Genomic DNA, 22,557 nt, shown 5'->3' with positions numbered 1-22,557 from the left:
GATGTGTGTCAGCCACAAAGAGCCGGAGAATAATTAAAAGGAACACACGGAGAACAAAAACAAACAAATAAATGAATAAAAAGCACCGCTGAGGCACAGCTGGTAAAGTTGTGTTTCATTTATTGAGGAAAGGAAAATAAACCAAAAGAATCTCAGTCAGGATTCCAGTTCCTATGAGAAACCTTTTTGGTTCTGCTATGATAAAGTGCACTTACAGTTATCACACTTTCCATTAGAGTTTGAGTCCTGGTATTTCTCTCTCAGGCACACAAACACACACATTGTACATCTCTTCTGGACCTAAAAAAATACACACAATAAAAGAGGACAAAACAGACAGGTGTGTTTTTGCATACAAGGTGTGTAACTGACAGTCTAATTGGTTTTTAACATATCCAGATGTTCATGTATGTGTGTGGGGATTCAATCCACAGTATTAAGCAGTTACAGTACTTTTAGTTTATAGGCTACTCTACAGAACAAACTTCAAAATGATCCAGGTCACCATAAGGGACCTGATTGAAATCATACCATCTCTCACAAACACTCATCAGCTTTTAATTTCTTCATTTGCAACTATGTCTTCCCCATGCAAATAACAGGTCAGTTTTAATAGAATCATCTAGTGTTTTAAAAATATAATTTATTACCAATATGTCTACATAATATTTATGAACAGTTTCATGATACAGAAATATCTATTTCATTTTCCAGTTCGAAGGACTGAGTTTCCCACCACAATTTTGGCACATTTCTGATCATTTTGATCACTAACGAAAACAAAAGAACAGGCATGGAAGAGAAACGTGTTCTTAGTACCAATAAAACATCTTCAAACAACCACATATGCTCCTCTTTTTGAGAAACAACACTTTGCTGGCATCACTGGGAAACTGCAAATGAAAGAAAAAACCCAAATAATCAGTCCTCATCTGTTAAGCCTCAGCAAAATAACATGACAAACACAAACACTGCATAGTCAATCCCACATTGTGTTGTTACAGTGTTCATACATCTATATTGCATGTAATGTGGCTTTAACATATAATTACACATTATAATGTTGGTTGAGGAGTGTGAAAATACAGGTACCACAAACCTAGAATGGATGAATCAACACCATAAAACCGACTCTAGTTTATTTTCTAATCACTTGCTATACTGTTGTGCTGAATGTGCTGTGAACGGACAAAAAAGGCAAATACATAAATCATGTATTTCAGTTGTAAGCTACTTTTACTCAGAGTAACACATTATTTCTGAGAGAATAAAACGGTAAATTAAACATTTGCCTCAAATAAAAACATAAAAGAATCTATACACTAAATAAACAGGAGTACCAATCAGATGCGTGTCTGAAAAAAAAAAAAAAAAAAGTTGGTGTATGGAATGTTTATCTTGTCCCTGTATTGCACCTTGTTTCCCTTCTGTGACTATTTCAAGTCAGTCTCTCCCATTTATATACAAAATTAAATCAGGTTAAATATCAGGATTAATAGTACATTTCCATAGTGTCTTCTCTAAAGTTCCCTATTTATCTGAAGTCAGATTCTCTCCTGACTGTACAACGTACATTAAACAGTAAAAGCCCTCTCAGATAAAAGCCACTCACATCACAAAACTGAAGTAATTGTGGGCATGTTCTTATCATAACAGCGACAACCTATCAGATACTTCAATAAGCCCTAAACCTAAACTTTACTGACCGCATTGCAGTAATCTCAAAACTGGTGCATTTCAAGTCTCTCCTACCACTGATCTCACGTTCAAGACTTTCATGTATTAAAGTAATAGTTCATCCAAAGATGAACATTTGTTGACAATTTACTCACCCTCAGGCCATCCAAAAAGTGGATGAGTTTGTTTCATCATCAGAACAGATTTGGAGAAATGAGGCATTACATCGCTTGCTCACCAACGGATTCTCTGCAGTGAATGGGTGCCGTCAGAATGAGAGTCCAAACAGCTGATAAAAACAATGATCCACAAGACTTCCACACGACTCCAGTCCATCAATTAATGTCTTGTGAAGCAAAAAGCTGCATGTTGGTAATAAACAAATTCATCGACGTTTTAAACTGAAACGGTTGCTTCCAACTAAAATACGAGTCTATATTTCACAACAAGCTTCCAGCCTCTGTTGTCCTGCGACATCAAAATCCACCGACATGTTTGCTTACAATTGCTTTGACTTTTAAATGGCGCTTGATCCATTCATATTTCTCTCCTGATTCAGACGAGACAAATTTTTTCATTGGAGAAAGCAATATTATGGACATTGCATTCTAGCTGGAAGCAATGTTTTGAAATTACAACATACAACATCTTTACACTTCACAAAGTGTTAAGTGGAGTCATGTGAATTACTTATTATTGTGATGTTTTTATCAGCTCTTTAAACTCGGATTCTGACGACACCCATTCACATTGCAGAGGATCTATTGGTGAGCAAGTGGTGTGATGGATGCACATCTTGGATGGCCTGAGGGCGAGTACATATACAGCAAATTTTAATTTGTGGGTGAACTACTCCTTTAACACCTCAAAGTAATGATAAAATAAAATGCCACATCATTTTGCTTTGTAAAAATTACCAGGGACCGAGTTACAACATCTATTCAGGAGAAAAATAGGAACTGAAGCAGGAACTAAAGGTGAGACTGAAGCAGACTGCTTTGTGGGATGAAGTCAGTTGGGATCGGTAGATTTGGGTGAACCTAACAAAAGAGCTGACAGCAAGGTTGTTAACTAAGTAAGCCCATTACCTACAATGGAAGTTAGGTAACAACAGTGTTAGATAAGGGAGACAAAAGCAGCATTTCAGCCTTGCAGTTCTGCTCTTTTTCTTTGTTACTCAAAGAGAGCACAGAATTCAATAGGACAACTTTTGAAAACTCTCTTGGTAACAAGACTGCAACTATTTCTGGATGAAAAGCAAAGTCACTTCACAGCAGCTGCCTGCATGATTAATGTAGACACACACACACACAAATACACTCACTCATGTAACAGGCTGCTCAGAATCATAATCTCATTCCCACAACATGCCAAAATCCAAAACAAATTATCACACAGTGCAAGCAGCCCCTCTGATGACCAGGACTGAACTAGGATGTGCAGATTCAACCAGCTACTGGGTAAGAGTCGTACAAAGTAGGACTGATGAGTGGGTATCACAGTATGGAACATTTAAAGTGTCCCGAAACAGGTCCCTGACCTTGAGTCAGAGATCAAGAGAGAGAAACCCTCCTCCTGGTTTCAGATACCCAGGATGAGAGGCACTTTCCTGGGCACTGAACGAACAGAAGCATTGACCCTTGCTGGAGTCCCAGGACTCATTGCTCCTTTTGTAGCTTTTTGATTCCTTCAAGTTTTCACAAGTATTGTAGTTGAATATGTTGTGATTTTTTTTTTTTGTTGTGTTGCTTTTGTGTTACTTATTGTTGTTTATAAAGTGCCTTCCAGATGCAGGTGACTGACTTGAGGGTCAGATTTGAATATGTGTTTTTCCCCTGCAGAGTGCATCAAGATTGGGAGAATGGGAAATGTCATACTGGCAAATGGGATTACAGAGGGTTTTTGGCACTCAGTCTCAGCTGGAGACCCTGAGTATGAGATGAGGAAAAGGAGAGGGATGTGGAAAAGGAATCTAGCGGATTTTATCTTCACAAATACCCTTCCTTTTGATCTCTTCTGGCGTTCCTCCTCTGCTCTTCATTTGTTCCCCCTCTGCTCCTTCATTCTCTGGACTGATAGAACAGGATGTATCCCGACTCAGAGTTCTTGGAAATGTCAGAAGTCAAACCGTAGAACTCCTCTATCGCCTGTGCATCAATTTTCTGTGAGAGAAATGGAAGAGAATAGATAGAGAACATTTTTTAAGAAAAACCAGGAAAGAAAAGCATTGTATTACGCAAACATTTGGGTTTGTATTTTGACTATATGGTACCATTCAAAAATTTTGGGAAAGTTTTTTTTAATGTTTTTAAAAGAAGTCTCTTATGTTCACCAAGACTCCATTTTTTGACCAAAAAACTGTACAAATGTTAAATATTATTGCAATTAAAAAGAACTGTTTCCTATTTGAATATATCTTAAAACGTTAATTAATTCCTGTGATAGGAAAGCTGAATTTTCACCAGTACTCCAGTCTTCAGTGTCACATGATCATCCAGAAATCATTCTAATCTGCTGTTTTGCTGCTCAAAAACATTTCTTCTTCTTTTCAATGTTTTTTTTTTTTCTCAGGATTCTTTGATGGATAATAAGCTCATAAGAACAGCATAATAATAACAGCATAATAGAAATCTTTTGTAATATACATTTCTTTACGGTCACTTTTGATCAATTTAATACATCCTTGCTGAATTCTTGCGAGAAGTATTAATAAAAAAAACAAAATAAAAAAAAAAACACTGACCCCAAAATTTTGGACAGATATCTATATGTATGTATATATATGTATATAAGGTTCATACCTCAACAATGTCATCATCAAACAGCAGCCAGAGGCCATGACTCTTCACGATGGTGATGTAATGCCCTCTGTTTGGGCCACTAATACACACAGTTACAGAGGCAGTGTTTAAACTTTTGAAGGAAATCATCTTAAATTTTAGACAATGAATTTTTCTTAAACATTTTACCAAAAAATATTTTCTTAAAAATATTTATTTTTCTCTTTTCTGATTCATTTATTCTGTTTCATTCTTAAAGAAAAAATTAAAGGCAGACTGTGTTAAGTCTGTTTTTATAAGTCTGTACATGTTTGACAGTTCTCATACCTGCCACAGTGGACCACAACAGCGACAAGGTCGTACATGCGGTCGAGGTTGACGGCGTCTCCAGAGGTGTTGAAGAGGCGGAGCTCAAGTGGAAAGACCACTCTGTAGCTCAGTTTAGTGTACCGATGCAGCTGCTCCATGTACTTAAAGCGCTTCAGATGAAGAGCCAGGATCATGGGCAGCTTCTTCACACGCATACTGCAACATATCCACATGCACACAAAACAAATCACTGGCACGTAGAAATTCACATTGCAGTGTATAAAGCAGCACCAAAGCATTTATTTTTTTTTACAAAAAAGTACTTTGTTATTTGTACCGTTTAATACATTTTATATTAGAAAAGCTACATTGTTAAAACAAATCACACACAAACAAACTTATCCTGGAATGGTTTGTAATGAAATACTAGCATACTGTACCATATATACTTTATAGTGTAAATAACTATCTTTTAAAATAGGATGTGCAAAAGTAAGCAATGATAAATGTTGCAAACAATATATGCTACATTTTTGTAACATTACCTAAAAAATTTGCACATGCAATCCTTCCATTATTATTATCTTGAAAATAATTTCTTTCCAGTTTGACTAGAACACAAAATGAAGGTTAATTAATGAGTTTTGATTAACTACTAGACATTTTTAGGAAAGTCTGCAACATTTGCATAAAACCTTATTCTTGTTTTTCGCATAAGTATAGTAGTATGTCATTCCGAAACCTTAGTTACATGCACTACCACACTATATGAATACACATCTGACACACTGACGCTCACCGTTTCTGTGCCTCTTGTTTGCTACAGCACATCTCACAGTAGTATTTATACTCACTGCACAGGGTCTCTGTATTACTGAAGTCCCTGTAAAAGCCATCAGAAAAAACACATCTATCAAAGAGCATAAACACAGAGGAAAACAACTGGTTGTGTACATAAGCATGCGTGATTACAGTGTGTTTATATGTTTACCTGAGACAGTGTGTTATAGAAGTGTTCTGCTCAACATCTACAGACAAATCCAAAAAGTCTTCATCCTTGCTACTGACCTGTAAAAACAAAAGGGCATGTGAGTTCACAAAACAGTTGAGAAAAAAAGAGAACATCTCTTCAGAAACTGATCTCGCCACCCACAGAGACAATATTAGCTGTCAAGCATCTTCAAGGGGCAGAGAGTTAGCAGGGAGTCATTTCTACAAAGATGTTTATCACGCACGTTGGTGACCCCTTTCTATGAACAGTTTCAGCTGGCGAATGGGTTGCACTCTGTTGACCTGATTGTCTCCTGTTGTCTTGCACTTATTGAAGAAAGACACGAGTGAGGATGTGTTAGAGCACAGGCGTGTAATGGGGTGTTTGCACTCAACTGTAGTCTAGCGGCAATGTGTTAATGCAAAGAAAAAGTAGGTTAATCAACAGAAAATGAAAAGTGGGCCACACGATAGAGAAATGGTAGTTTCTTTCCTCAGGTTCCAAAATTCAAAGGATTGACCGAATGTTGTTGTATAAGACCACTCATAATAAACATTTTTAAATTTATATACACATATATATATATATATATATATATATATATAAAAAAATATAAATCAATCAGTCCTTTGTGTCTGTCTACCAGAAGAGTACTCCGATATTTAAAAAACAAAAAAACATTTGCTCACACATTTACCTATCCCTTACAGAATTCAGATAATTAGATTTTTTTTATTATATATTATTTTTCATTAATATTAAATATAGTCATAAAAGTGTTTATTATACATTTAATTTGTAAATATGACATTTAGTATGTCCCCGAAGATGCAGCATATATTTCTGTTGATTCTGAGAGACAAAAAACAAAACAAAAACACATTACCCTGAATTTTTTTTATTTGCAATAGCCTTTATGATTCAGGCTTTTTTTTTTTTTTTTAATAAACATAGAACTAAAAGATATAGAATCAGAATCTGGACATTTTTTCTCTGATTTCCAAGTTTACATCTTCACTGTAAAATAAAAAAGTTGACCATCTCAAAAAAATAAGGCAACCTATCACAATCAACTTTTTAAGTTAACTCAACTAGCAACTGACAACTTAAAAACTTTAGTTCATCTAATGAATAAAAGTCTGTTAGAGCAACCAAAGATTTTTTAGCATAGCAATGCTAATCTTTTTTTAGCACTCCTCTTTCTTTTCTTTTATTTTCAAAGCCTTCAACATAATATGGGTAGTATTTGCCTCTTAAAACTAAAGGCAAACATTAATGCTATTTAGTGATGTTACGTTCGTGAACGAATCGTTCTTTTTGAACGAATCTTTTAGGTGAACGAATCATTCTCGTTCACGTAATCCATTGACTGAGACTCATATTTCTCGTTCACTGAAACTCCTCCCTCCACCGCAGCGCGCCGCTATTGCGCGCATGCGTAGCTCTGGACCGTTTCCTCTGTCAAAGAATGACTAAACCTCGAGCCAATAGCCTTCGAGTATGATACGAGGACGGAGCATGTGATTTGTTGAATCTAGTGAACGAATACGCCCTTCATTGAGTTGCTTTGAGTTTGAAAGAGTCAAATGAACTGTTACATACATACATCTCGTCTCATTATTACGTTCGTCGTTCGAACAACTGGTTCTTTGTTTTATTTTTTTATATTAGTGTTGTTTTATGTTTGAACAGTTACATACTTTTAAATAAAAAAATATTTCATTATGTTAGTCATGTCATGCACTTTTGTTTGTTTAAAAACTGTGAAACATAAAAAAATATGGCAGTATTGATTATTTGCGTCACGTCATCCCATCTCATTTGCGTCACGTGACTCACGTCAGCAAATAGCATTTCAGCTCGGGTTTAGAAGGGGCATGTAATTGGTTGGATCGAACGAACGAATATAATAGCATCATTGACCGAGATGGCTCTGTTTTGAGTCTGAACGAGAGAGAGATCTCCCGTTCGTGAACGAATTGAACGAACTGGTAGCTATACCCAGTTCGTTGACCGGGTAGGTCGGCCATTCTGTCAATCTAGTTCATCAATCAGCAGAAAGCGGATGCAAAGCACAGGTATCCGTACTGTGCACGCTTGTTTATATTCATATTTTACATACAGAATAACTCCTCGTTTAACATAATCTCAGATTTGAACGTGTAAATCTCTGCCTAAACAATTAAATGTTAACTAGCCTAGTATGCAAACAAATAAAAAAACACTTGTGCTTTGGTCATCCGAAAAGAGTGTAATTTAAAAGAGAAAAAGAGTAATGACTTTGATCACTTATTTAGACTTATTTTATTCATTTAATGAGAAGGGCACACTTTTTAATGAAGCCAAATCGGTTTTTATTTTGTAACAAGTAAATACGTTAGTTGAACGGCACATGCTGACGTATTTGTGTAATATGGAAAAATGGTCACTGAACGAGTTAGTGAACGAATCTGAACGAATCATTTTGGTGAACGAACGAAAAATGAACGAGTCTCTGGAAAGAACGAAAATTTCCACCACTAATGCTATTAGACAAATGTGAGATGCACATATACAGTACCTCAGCACACGATTCTCAAACATGGTGAGGATCATCAAATTTTAAATCAGTAAAAATATGAACTCTGATCCACATGACAGCTAACTGGCAGTGACAGCAGCAACAGCAGCATAAATCAAGCCAGTAAAAGTTAAAACAATGATAATAGTTTAATAATAATTAACGTAAAATGTTTTCAAGCTGCAATGCATGCTGGGAACTTGTACAATATTGTTCAATGTAAAATTGTTTGTTCAGATGACTCAATTTGAAAAGTTTGGAGAACATTTGGATATGTTGTGAACAAATACTTTAGTATCTAAGTAAGGTAAACAAAACAACTTTTGCTAGCGACATGTTTAGAGTATTTTTGTTCAGTTCACACAAAAAATTAAACTGACTTCTCATACTAAAAATTCTTTGTTCAGGCTACTTTTACTTACATTGGTTAGTAGAACTTTTCGAAAGTTGGATTTTTTACAGTGTTGCAATTAAGATTCTTGCTTCGGCCATGGAATAAAAAAATATTAATTGCGACTTTTTATCTTAGCATTCAATTTTATATCTTTAGTTTATATCTTGAGTTATGTCTCATAATTCTGAGTTTATATCCCAGAAATTTGTTAAAAAGTCGCAATTACCTCTATTTTTTAATCCATTCGCAGAAACTGGCTTCCATAGCTGTATTAAATAAAAGCAAAAGAATAAAATAAAATATGGTAACACTTTAGTAAAGGGACCAATTCTCTACTAGTTGCTTATTAGAATGCCTATTATTAAAGCTGCAGTCCGTAACTTTTACCTCTTTGTCGCCCTCTATGTTTGAAAACCTGGAGTTGCAGTTTCTTGCGGAATTATCTTTCGTGCGCGGGGTTGTGATCCGATATTCCAGCACGGCTCCAGCGCGGATGAATCTAATGTTTTGAGGTGAATGTGTAGTTGTCAGTCACCGCACAAGTGTGGATATTTACTGTACTTTGCAATCACAGATTCTAGCCTATGTCTTGGAATATATGACCCAAATCAGAATTTTCCCTGTATATTGTCATCTGAACAAGTAAGTAACAAGTCTGCCACGTTTATTCTGACCAACTGAGGAAAAAAGCATTACATTAAATCACGCTACCAATGGTGATTAAATCTAAAGATCAGTTAGCTCATATCACATCTAACTGTGCAAAGAATTATCATTGTTATACTTTGTTCTCAAATTATTAATGTTAACAACATCAGCATTGCATGACTACGAGTATAGTAGCCTATTAGCGTGTAGATTTAGATTTTTGTACAGTCTAATATCTAATTGTCATACCATTCAAATTTAATCAAAAAAACAAATTAATCTTCCTTCAAACTGGTTCTATTTAAAATACAAAAACTTGTGTAATCCCACGTTGGCTATCTGTAATCAGAAACACATTTAAAACTGGAATATAATTTAATTTCATTCACATGTGTTTCATAAACACATAATCCTTTCTGGATTACAATCCGCCATCAAAATGATAAATTTAATTATTATAGCTGCTGTGAAATAAGGCTATAAATGATCCGTCACCTGCAGGATCCTCACATGCGATATAGCCTAGTAGCCGGGACAACTTCTTCATGTCTACAGACATGACGTAATGACGCAGTGCCATGCTCGAATTTCCGGCGGAAACCTACCTGTACCACTCAAATTAGAAAACATTATTATAAGCTAACCGTTGTGAATCGGGCTAAAGTAAGGTGGTAGTTTTGAACACTGGCTGGTTATGCAATTTCTCAAATATTGATTTCGGATCATTTTTAACCAAAAAAAGTTACGGACTGCAGCTTTAACATATTGGCTGTTTATTAGTAATTATTGCACATAGCAACACTCTTACCGTCTCACAGTTGAGACAGCGCGTCTCATTGGTCAACGTTCCCTGGAAGATATCGTGAACCCAGGAGGGCTCAGTCTTGTTTTGTTCTGGCTCGGTGTCCGTGGCGATGGCAGTGCCGTTGTTCTTTAGTCGTCCATTCTGTTTTTCCTGTTTCTTCTCCTCTTGGAGGATGTCAGCCACCGTGTTTAGCAGGTAGTTCAGGAACTCGTGGGCATCCTGTTGCATGTAGTTATCAAACAGGTCTATAGGAAGAGCCAGAGAGCAAAACGTGTAACATTAGCTAGCAATCTGCAAATGACTGTGAAGGAACTGTAGACTAAAGGGGCTTTCGCACTGCGTAGTTCTAGGAACTAGCCAGCAGGGTAGTTCCTAGAGAACCAAGTTCTCCCTCGGGCCGTTTTCCTGGTTGCATTCTCACCAGCAGCAGGAACTCTGAAGCGATATCTTTTTGCGTGGCATTAACAAATGTCAAAAACCGGTGAATGGAGGACGCCGTGATCAGAGCTGTTTTTTTGTTGTGTGTTCAGTGTTGTCGGTTTCGTGATAACGGAGATTGAATGTAAACACAATTTATGCGACTGCAAGAGCAAAAACTCGGGCTAAGAGACTACATTTTTTATGACAACTTCAGTGTTACATATCATAGAAGCTGAGAAAAGAACACAACACCGCAGACAACAGGTAAATGACATTATCGTTGTTTTCCATGTTCGTGGAGTAAATATGTTTACATGGCTTTTTAAAAATACTGGGTAGCCGGTGTCTCGCATGCGTTTGGCCAATCAGCGTACACGTACGTCACTGATAGTTCCTATAGAACTGTTTTACACCCTACTCCGAAGCAGGAGTTCCTAGAACTAAGGCCGTTCGTAGTTCTTGCAGTGCGAACACGCCAAAAAGTGGGTAGTTCCACAATTAGTTCAGGTAATATGAAAAAGATTCCCGTGGTGCGAAAGGCCCTTAAAAGGCCATTCAAACCAAGAACTATAAAGGTAAGTATAACTATATTAGCATCCACACCAATGCATACATCACAACTGGGAAGAGGCGTATGAGGAAAGGTCAAATCTCCTTGAATGTGGAAGACTGAAATCTTCAAAAGTGTTTGACAAGATTACAGTTCAAGAGCATATTTCAAATCAGCAATAACATCTGACATGGTCTCAGAAATTTGGCTTCTTTAGCATACAGTCCTGTATTTTTCAGCTTGTTCCAGTTACCTCTACTAAAAAGGTAATTAACTCTTGTCTAGCATTTGCAATCTTACTCTAAGTGAGGGAGTATTTGTGTGTAGCTGGTGAAGGGACGTCTCTCTGATAGAGGTCTGTATTGTTCATTCATAGCGAGGGCATTTTCTGGAATGAAACAGAAGAACAAATCCTCTTTTATGCTACATATTATCCCTCCCCTCTCCCTCAAAACACACACACCTGATCTGTTACACCTGCTTCTCCTTCAGCATATCACACAGAGGCTTACTGTTAGCATGGACAGGTTTGATTTTTCACAGTCTCCTGTCTGAACGCTAGATACTGCTCTAGTAGTTGCCTACAAGCTCATGTTGCCATCTTTACCAGCAAACACTTTGCATATATTGGATACACAAGATTTTACATTTCTCATAAACAGGGTTTTCTGCAGATATTTGACAAAATGTCAACCAAATGTATCTGAAAACATTTTAGCAGTTTTGTGGGATTCTGGCATGACAAATTAGCAGTAAACAGATGCTTAGTCAGAGTGGATATCATATTTAACTTTATCTGAATGAAAAAAAAAACAGTCTGTTCAATGTCTTACGTTTGTGAATGTGTCATTCATTCTAGTTTTCATTACCATTCATGAAGGTTACACAATGAAAGTGCGTCACTTGTAATCTGCCAATTTGTTAATGGGCACTTGGTTGATGGCATCACAGAAATTAGGGCCCTATGATTTCCAAGATGCAGAACACACTGACCGAATTTAGTCATTATAGACATTAATGCAGAATTCATAAATAAATTAAATAAGTTTTATGAATTAATTTGATTACCACAGTATCCTGAAAATATTAAAATGGAATTTGTGAAAAACTAAAATGAATTTTGGGGGGAAAATAAAAACCAATTTGATAGGGCTCTATTGATGTTAAAACTGTTGTTTTGTTATGGAAATGTTAAGTATTATTAATTGATTTGATTAGACATACTATTTGATTATTAAAATTCAATTAAAAATGGAATCCAGAAAATTTTTTATGAAAAACAAGGAATGAAAATAAAATAAATAAAACCCTTCACTAGTGACTATCATAATCTGCGACATCCATTCGAAGCTATTAAAAGCCCTTCCAAAATGTATTACAACTCAAGATTTTTACAGTTATTTTGGGTAAAAAGTCTCTTATGCTCATCAATTCTGCATTTATTTGATCAAAAATAAATTGAAATTTTATTACAATTTAATTAAACTGTTTTCTATTTGAATATATTTTAAAGTGCAATTTACTCCTATGCAGGCAAAGCTAAGATTTCAGCAGCCATTACTCCAGTCTTCAGTGTCACATGATTTGCATTTACTGTCACTTTTGACAAATTTAACATATTCTTGCTGAATAAAAATGTTAATTTCTTAAAAAAAAAAAGAAAACGATTTGAACTAAATATATTTATTTATAAATATATAATATTAGATGTTGCAAAATTATTTATTTGACCAAAATACACATCTACTTTTGAATGGACGTCAATGCAGAAAGATGCTTTTTGCCTTCCTAATGGTGTAGTTACAGTATCTAACAGCAGTGGTTAAAAAGGCCATGTCAACCAGCCAAACCTCTTAGTTCCCTCACCATTCTCCTTCCGCAAACGTGAGATGAACTTCTTGGGAGGGATCACGCCCACCTTCTTCTTCTGGGTGGCGATGCTGTGGAAGAGGTCGGCCAGACAGGTGAGAAGGTTCTCCTTCTTCTTCTGCTGGACTTTATACGCCAACACATTCTCCCTGAACGGCCGGCAGAAATACAGAGCCTGCAACACTGAGTTACAGTAGCATGTGTTCCCAAACTAGAGAAAAAGACACAGAGAGAGGAATTCATTCAGGCTGAGCTAATCAATCCTTGAGCGGGAAACAAACAAAGGACACTTGGGACTCAATTAAATCTGATTTATGAAACCGAGAGAGAAAATCTGGAAGAGTGCCAGGCAAAAAATGTGCCAGACATGGGTCAAACACAGAGAACCTCACCAAATGTGGATCTGCATGAAACATTTACAATCAAGAAAAACTCCCTGCTCACCACTAAAAGCAAATAAAATGGATAAAAAAGCTAATGGTGGAATCAAAAGCTCTTTAAAAATATGACCTGCACAGGCTGAAAGAGCAGCACTTGCTGTTACCGTGACAACAGAGCATCGTTTCCCTTCCAAAGGCCTTTTCTTGTTCCCTCACACTGACAATGGAGCTGTTTTAGGGGCTTTTTGGCATTTTTTATTGACAGCAAAAGCAGAGAGATGAGAGAAAATGACCGGAATAAGAAGGGGAAACAGGAACAGGATAGAGATGTCATGAGTATTCGAAAGTGACAACAATGATTGAACATGAAAACACAATAATAAACATTGAAATGCGATTATGGGCAAATGTGCTGAAACTCAACACTTTGTGGTCTTATTAAAATTGTTTTCAGGTTAACACATTATTAGTGCATTAATATTTTGCAGTGGTACTTTTTTTCTTGGTAACAGTGTGTTTAGCATTAAAATTGTCATCATGGTGCATGTTTTTTTTTTTAAATCTCATCTTTGTTGGCAAAGTTACATATTTAACCCAGATCCCTAAATTTAAGAAGGAAGCAGATATAAACTTACCTCCAGGAACGCCACAGTTTTCTGTGTGGCATTCTAATATATACTCAGACACATCATTTTGGTATCATACTAATCAATTCTCTCATTAAGCCAAATGCTTTGTTTTATCATCACATTATGATGGCAATAAATTCTTAATTAAAATTAAAGCAATTCTAATTAGATCAGGCTGACAGTTCTCCTTTAAATCTAAATAAAGAAAAATAAATAATAATAACTGTGACCTAATTTATGTGAACCTCTTTCTAATCTAAATAAGTGACAGTAAGAAAAATACCAACTGTGACCTGATTTCTGTGGATCTCCTGACGATTCACTGAATTACTGAATTAACTGCTTGGCTAAAACAAAGAGGCAGCTTGACCTGAAAGATTCAGCTATAAGACTGAACAGTAACATGTTCATTAATCACACCAGCTGCACTAATGGCAGCAGAAATAAATTCTGCTTTGTCAAGCTGACAGTAATAAAAATAAAATTATACTATATTTTGCAGACACAGTACAAAATAAACCACTCACTTCTGTTGAAAATAACAAATAAAATGGTTAGCAAAGGTTGTGAACTGTGCTTTTTCGCCAACTCAGTGAAACATTTCAGCTGGTTGCTTTGTTTCGATGCTGTGGTGTCCCTCTAATTTACAATGAATAATGTTGTTAGGTATGATAACATGCACAAAACTGAGAAAACCACGCTATTCAATGCTTCACTGAACAAATATACAAACCGTTACCATGTGTATAATAGTTTTTTGCTCCCACTGGCTCACATGTAAAGCCGTTTAAGGGTTAGTCTGGCTCTGTGTGATACTTACGTTAACCAATCCAAAGTAGTGTTCATTAATGGGGAACTGCTCTGGACCAATGTCTTTCTCCAGAGCAGAGGCATTGGTGCCCTGAAACAGAAATTGAGAGAAAAATTAAAAGACTTAGCAATTACATTTCAATTTTACATTGAATATTCATTCAATTTAATACAAAGTGAGAAGACTCACAGCTATAATTAAAGGCATTTATGTCTAAAGTTTTCTTTCTCTAAAACTCCATGACGTGACATTAAGCCACCAAAATTAAAATATGAGGTACAAAATCACGATGTACTGCTGGAGAATGACTCATCTCGTTTATGATGCTGCAAGTGACACAATAACCTACGCTTCTTGTATGCTTTTTATAGCACTATATCATTAGCAGTCAGTAAGACATAATTATGGCTTTCTTAATTCACATGCCATTGCCAAGTGTGGAATACTATCAATAAATACCCATGATGACACTGAATACAGAGAGGTGTTCTGGTATTAGTAATTTAGAAACAAAAAAAAATCTTATTTTTTATACAAACAATAACTATGTTCAACTGCTAATAAAACATTCACAAAAACTGCACAAATCTATGGGCAGTTAGGCATATGATGTTTGAAATCCAAACCATTCAAAGTGATAATCCAAGGATCAAGTGTTGTAATGGCCCAATTTATCAGCAACTGAGTGACATGAATAATGGATAGAACAACTAAGCAGGAAGTGATGCTGGATAAGAATCCATGACAGAATGTAACTGAATCAGCAGGACAAGCTCAGAGTTTCACTTTGGCCTCAGTACAATGGGACTCCAGACGTTTTCTCTTCTAGTAACACTGAAACCAAGAGATACATTCGCTGCACATAAGGTACCAGCCACATCTACTGTATGCATTACATGTATTCACTTTTTAATCTTTACAATTTTACCTAGAAATGGCCAGAAATGTCACTGAATATGACAAAATGATAAAGTGTCTTGAAGGCATGTGTTATATATTTATTATTTAGTAATATGTAAATATGGTAGTTTTATTTGAGCATGTTTTGGTTCTCAGGCATTAGAAACACAAGCCAAATCAGTTTCAGTAAATGTGGAGAATGTTTTCAGTTCTGGCATGTAATGTATGTGTCATAGCCTAACAAAAGAATAGGGAAAATCTGATTCCATATGATACAACCCCTTTAAAATTTGAAGACAAAAAATGCTGCTATAATGAGGGATTACTGTGTAATGATATCATTAATAACAGCTAATTTTGAATTTGATGTTAGTTTTATTTTATTGCTTAACAGTCATAATTGTTCAAATTAAGAATGTATTTCAGGTTACAGATTAAATTCAAGTAGTGTAGTTTTGTATGGTTAAACACATATAATATAATAATCATAAAAATTTTATTTCCTCAAAAATGTAAAAAAGGTGGCAATTTCAGGGGACATACTAGGGGATGCATAATCTGGCAGGGTGCAGAATTCGGCACGACACCGGTGCGCTCACTTGCTCTGAAAATAGGCTACTCTTCTCCCTCATTTTTTGCTCATATAGATAAGAGTAATACATCTTTCAAATATGTAAAAGACTCTACATTTATTTTTGTGCACTCACAATAACAACAAAACATTGCACTTTTGTACAATAATGAAAGCAAACAGGATGTGCTTTCTGGCGTCTCAGTCTCAATGTGAACTTGAGCGTGAAACTCCGAAACTCTGTGTATATTTGTCTTACAGACATGAAAAATATATCTATAGAGAGCAAAATGTCGACTTTCAGATAAACCAATTCAAATGAAAAACAAATATTCTCAGATTATGTAATCCGTATGAAACATACAGACAGGCTCAACCACTGCTGCAAAGATGATTTTTAAAGAAAAATCTTTAGTCGGGGGCAGCCCTAAAAAATTTACTGACCCCAAACCTTTGAAGTGCTTATGGCAGCCCTTTTATAACCCAACATATCTTTAGAATCCGAGTATCTCTGGATGACTCTGAATGAGCAGATCAGGTAATGGACTAAATCACCACAATCAGATCCAGAGATCAAAGTCATACTCCAATGAAGTCAAGACCATGACTGACAGTTGAAAGATGGGAAATAGCCGCTCTCTGTATCGCTGCATTGTCTAGTTTAGTGTTATTAACCCGACCGAGACAGCAACCTTTTTATCTGTAGGAAATATGAATCCACAAAGACTTTCAATTCCAGCACTAATAGATCTTCATTGCCTATTGAAATATAAATACGGCATTGTGCAAACAGACTTAAGAGCTTGAATATTTTTAGGCCATAATAATTAACAACAGGCAAGTAATGGTTCATGAGGGCTATTGAATCCTCTGAGCCCACAGCTTTGAAAAAAAAGTGGCATTATGTTGGCTAAACAATGTAAAGATACTTTGCCAACATTAGACTTCATAAATGGGGGAATTTTCTTATGGACTACATACAGCTAGGCCGTCTTTGTTTCTGCTTAGAAACCTTCCACAGTACATAAATGAGCATGTACACAAACACATATAAAGTAATATGTTGCCAGACACAGTTAATAGAGCCATGTTTTCAAACTAAAAGACATTTCTGCATTTGTGCACATCAAACACACATTAATTGAGGCCTTTTAAGCAGAACTGTACATAGAAGACAAAGGAGAACATTTCATTATCTTGCCTTGTATCCGTGGTCAATGAGCCACTAAGATGTGGCCCCAAACACACACCAATGAACAAATGAACCCTGTCCGGCCATTGGTTACATAACTAGCACTAAACAGCAGTCAGACGTTAAGTCTGTGCCCCCTTATGCTAGCAATAATTCACTCTTCTTGTTTCCAACCACATCTAGCTCAGACTGACACAATACCTGCAGTTATCTAAGGATGACATCTGACAGTGGATAGAGATTTCAGGACAGTTTCAGGAACTAAAATATTCAGGCAATGTCAGATATCCCACAGAAACTACAGCATTACATAAAACACTGGGCTCTGCTCCCATTAGCCACCTTAAAACTGTTAAAATGGCAAAAGAAAAGCACTACAGAGAGATCAAGTACAAAATTGTAGGAACTTTCTTGCTTAAAAGTAGCATAATTACAGTGATGGTGATATTACAAGTCTCCTTAAGCCATATGAGATATATATATATATAATTTTTTTTTTCTTTTTTGGGGGGGGGGGGGGGGGGGGGGGACTCAGGCTGAAATCCAAGATATTGTTCAATGTTTTGACATTTACTCTATCCTTAGTGCAGTTATTAAATACAAATTACAAAAGCACTAGACATATTACTAACATTGAAAATAAAATAAAAAATTCAAACAGAAGCTGATTATAAATATGAATAAATACTATAACAGTATATAATTAATAATACTAAAAATAACATCTAGTTCATAAAAGCAAGAATAAGACCTATCCAGTACTGTTCAACTCAATCCCATTTCAGCGGATGACAGCTAACAAAGTTATCATATGACTTCAGAAGATGATATTGGCTGCTTTTAGGGTGTTGTTTAATTTTTTGACCATTCATTCAAACTGGACAGAAAGAAGCGACCTGTACATTATAACAACTTTCATTTTGTGGGAACTATATTATCTAGAGAAGCTTCATATATTATATTATTTCAAAAAGTAACATTTATGAAACATGCTCATACTATCAAAATGACAACAGAGCAATACAGAGGCAGTAAATGTCACTCAGGAAGTAAAACAACTACAGAGAGAACCCTTAAACACAGATTAGCATACTACTTTATCACTGTTTTTATCTTTTAAAATGCAAGATTAACAACACAGATACTAACCTGGGCTATCACAACAAAAAAAGGCCATCACTGACTCTGCTATACAGGTACATCTCAAAAAATTTGAATATCGTGAAAAAGTTAATTTTTCTCATAATTTATTTCAAAAAGTGAAACTTTCATATATTTTAGATTCATTATATAAAGTAAAACATTTAAAAAGTTTTTTTGTTTTAATTTTGATGATTAGAGCTTACAGCTCATGAAAGTCAAAAATCAGTATCTCAAAACCCTGAAGGCTGCTATCAAAGCAACCTGGGCTTCCATTACACCTGAGCAGTGCCACAGGCTGATTGCCTCCATGCCACGCCGCATTGATGCAGTAATTCATGCAAAAGGAGGCCCAACCAAGTATTGAGTGCATAGAAATGCACATACTTTTCAGAAGCCTGACATTTCTGTTTAAAATATGCTTTTTTTATTGATCGTATGTAATATTCTAATTTTCTGAGACACTGAATTTTGGGTTTTCATTATCTGTAAGCCATAATCATCAAAATTTCAAGAAATAAAGGCTTGAAATATTTCACTCTATGTGTAATGAATCTATATAATATATGGGTTTCACTTTCTGAAATGAGTGACAAAAATATTGACCTTTTTCACGATATTCTAATTTTTTGAGATGTACCTGTATAGTATAGCAAGTCATTATAAGCAATTTCTTACACTTCTAGTCTCAGTTTATTATTTGAGCGAGTAAATATGTCTAGTTATGATAGAAGATTCAATAAATGAGGTCATGCACCTGATTGTGAGGAAAGCCATTCAACCATCATCATTACGTAAGAGCTAGCCAGCACGCTATCCACACACTTACACTTACCATATTACAGATGGAGGCGATGTTTCTGACAGTCATTTAGTTTACAATGTGCCCCTCGTTGCCATCTTTATGAAATAAACATGACTGTAACAGCAGTACACTGACAGGCCAAGCTGCAATCCCAACCGAGGACAGCAATCAGTGACCATTCAATCCCCTCTGCTCATGCAAAGTGCAGACAAAGCGAGAGATAAACGTCTGCGGCTTTCATCTAGTTGTTTTCTTCATGGTCACTGCAACTAAGAATAAAAATGCTGAATATATTTATTGTAAACATCTTTGCCAGTTGCACGGATTAAACGAAACATTCACTTCCTGGATTAGCGGTCAAACCCCGCCCACTGGGACGCAATTGGTGCATTTGGTGTCTACGACATGAAACGCTGCTCAGTTGATTGACAGATTGAGTCACCAATGAATGTCGAAAACACGCGTTCGAACTTTCGTTGTGGCCAATAGAATTCGTAGATGCACAATTCACATCTCCACAGTACATTCAAAGCGCATACATGAAGTTTGAGGACACTGCAACGCTAAATGACACATTCTCTTTCAATAATATTTAAGTACTCTTGTGCATTCCATACATTTATGCATATAAATAACATAAGGTCCCAGTAGTTTAAATGCGAAAGTATAAAAACAGGATTTCTCGAGTAATGTTTGTGAACATGGTGTTAGTTTAGTCTTTTTTAAAAACAGCGTCTTTTACCGTTAGACTGAGATTTGAGTTGAATCTATTCCCAAAACTGTTGGAGTAATTTTTTCATAAATCAGACATAATCGTTTTTATTTTTGAATGAACTGCTTGAAAGAGCCGATTCGCTGAAATGAACGGGAGGCGGTCCTTCTCTTTAAATATCCCAGAATTCCTTGCGCCAGTCACATGTGTTCATCGCTTCTGGCACAAAGATCACACACGAACGTTTGGAGACAACATGAACGGACGCAGTATGGGCGTTGGTAAGTGTGTTTGTGCAGATATTTCTGCATTTGTTTAGTTTCTTCTTTACTTGAAGCTATGCTTTGTTTAATGCTTACACGTAAGCGAAACATGTACACGTCTTGTCGCAAATAGTCAAGTTTGGTTTACTAGAATAGTCAACAGTGAGCTTTATAGGTGTATAGAAAGGTAGTAAAATAATTCTTAGAGTAAAACAAAAGATGCTCATAAGTTTTGTACAGCTTGCTGCCAAGCCATGATCATAATTCTAGAAGTAACTAATTCTTTATATTAAGCTTTGCAGGAAGGCCACGTGTGGCTCGAGAACGCACGTGGTGAATGTAAGGCCTATCTGTCTGCTGACGCTGATTGCATTTATTTTCTATTATAGATTGTCCACCAGAACCCCCTGACTGAAGAGACTACAGTTTCTACGATGTATTATCTATAAAGGTAAGGAAGCATTTATTAATTTAAATTAAGATCCTCATTCACTAACAATAGTGGTTGGAGAAATTTTCATTGCTCTGTCTTGCTAAAAGGAAAGCAGTAAGATGTATGTATATTTTGATAACTTTATTTATTATTTTTTTTTGTCTAGGCTCATATGTTGGTTCGGCCCTGAGGCTACAGTTGTGCTCAAGAATCCTTCTCGAACTGTTACTTGGTAAGTGATTTAATTACACTATTTTTTTTATAGTAGTCAGCCCCTTTTATTGCACGTTCAAGTCCTATTATGTCTTGAATGATCGACACTGGGGGGCAGATGAAATCTCTCAAAAACCTGAAGCATTGGCTTAATATTCCTTGCTTTGGATCCTGTCGGGAGAAACAATTCTTTTGTAATTGTTAGCCTTTCTAATTGTCTTAAGATGCTTGCTAATCGGTCTAAACTTGTATTTTGCAGCGAATGCAAGAAGTGCAGTCGTTAGGTGAGTAACTTGGTCATCAACACTTTCATGCCACCGGTCTGATCTAGTCACGTTCCCTCCTATGCTTTGTCCACTGGACGCTGTCAGTGTTTCTTGTGGCCATATTAGGGGGGTAAAGTGAGCTACTCTTGCTAAAACCTGGGTCAGAGATCACTTCTCTGTGCCTGGATCCTGTCGCAAGACACATATAAAATTTAAATGCAGTGAGTGTAACATGTAACCTGGTTTGTCTGAGTTTAAAGTTAATTAAGGTTTTTCCTCTCTTGACAGATTCCATTGATGGCTTCATTTTGGGGCACACGTATTCGGTGACTGGTTGCTTGTTCCTCGGCAGTGATTCCTTGGGCAGAGCTAATTTTATTTCCTTTTTTTTTTTTTTTTTTTTTTTTTGAGAACATCTGAAATGATTGTTGGCGTTTCTGTTGTATACCATGTGTTTATGTATTGTAAGTGTTTGTTTTAGTTATGCATTGATTGTTACCAATAAAGAAATGCTTGCTTCTAGGTTTTTCTTGTTAACATTGAGTCATAATGATCCTTGGAGGAAGGAAGTTACTGTCTTGGCCATGACTCTTCTATATTTAGCATGTTCTGTGCATTTTATTTCCTTGGAGGAAACCCCTGCAAATTTTAACCATTTAGGCTGGCCCATTAAATTTTTTTTGGAGGTTTAAAGTTTTTTGCTGTCATTCAAATAGGAGGTTGCTAAATCAACTCCTGGTTTCACAAACAAGGCATATGCCTAATCCCAGATTAATATGTAAATCTGAGCTGTTTCAATTTAAAGAAACTTGCTCTAATCTTAAAATATATCAGTGCCTTTGTTTTGTCTCAAGATTATTTTTTTTTTCTCAAAGGCATGTTTATGAAAAGTACTTAAATGTCCTAATTGAACTATTGCCTAATCCTGGTTTAACCTAAACCCTGTGTGAAACCAGGCCCATATGTTGAGTTGAATCGGTCTCCAACTAAGTCCTAAAACAAAGTGGTCTAAATGACAGAATTTAAGGCATAAGATTCTAGTTAAATTGATTCAAAAATCTATATTTTGTCCTTTTGTTGATGCAGTGGCTCTAACCTGGTTTTACTTCATAACCCGGATGTTACACTGTATATTGGTGGACAATTGGTAGGTTCTGCATGTTAAATTATTTTAAAATTAATACTATGATGAATTACGTAGGCTCAACAATACAAAGAAATATCAACATGCTTTGTTTT

General features: G+C 35.9%; 1 protein-coding gene and 1 long non-coding RNA gene across 2 annotated transcripts; one reads left to right on the top strand and one right to left on the bottom strand.

The window, feature by feature from the left end:
- Positions 1 to 104: 104 nt before the first annotated feature.
- Positions 105 to 19,801, bottom strand: LOC306880161 (ubiquitin carboxyl-terminal hydrolase 46-like). Its single transcript, XM_079433490.1, has 9 exons — positions 19,462 to 19,801; positions 14,833 to 14,913; positions 13,001 to 13,214; positions 10,168 to 10,409; positions 5,758 to 5,834; positions 5,566 to 5,649; positions 4,785 to 4,982; positions 4,479 to 4,557; positions 105 to 3,839 (listed from the first exon to the last, which is right to left on the bottom strand). Exons 1-9 carry the CDS (start codon positions 19,495 to 19,497, stop codon positions 3,738 to 3,740), a joined length of 1,113 nt encoding a protein of 370 aa, XP_079289616.1. The 5' UTR covers positions 19,498 to 19,801; the 3' UTR covers positions 105 to 3,737.
- A 165-nt stretch (positions 19,802 to 19,966) lies between these two features.
- Positions 19,967 to 21,853, top strand: LOC306880160. Its single transcript, XR_013785052.1, has 5 exons — positions 19,967 to 20,424; positions 20,796 to 20,857; positions 21,006 to 21,071; positions 21,312 to 21,336; positions 21,607 to 21,853. It is a non-coding gene; the product is annotated as an uncharacterized lncRNA (long non-coding RNA).
- The last annotated feature ends 704 nt before the right edge of the window (positions 21,854 to 22,557 follow it).

This window comes from Barbus barbus, assembly GCF_936440315.1.
Source record: "Barbus barbus genome assembly, chromosome: 14".
NCBI classification, from domain to species: domain Eukaryota; kingdom Metazoa; phylum Chordata; class Actinopteri; order Cypriniformes; family Cyprinidae; genus Barbus; species Barbus barbus.
Note: the sequence above shows the minus strand (reverse complement) of the source record. Positions and strands in the feature narration are given on the sequence as shown.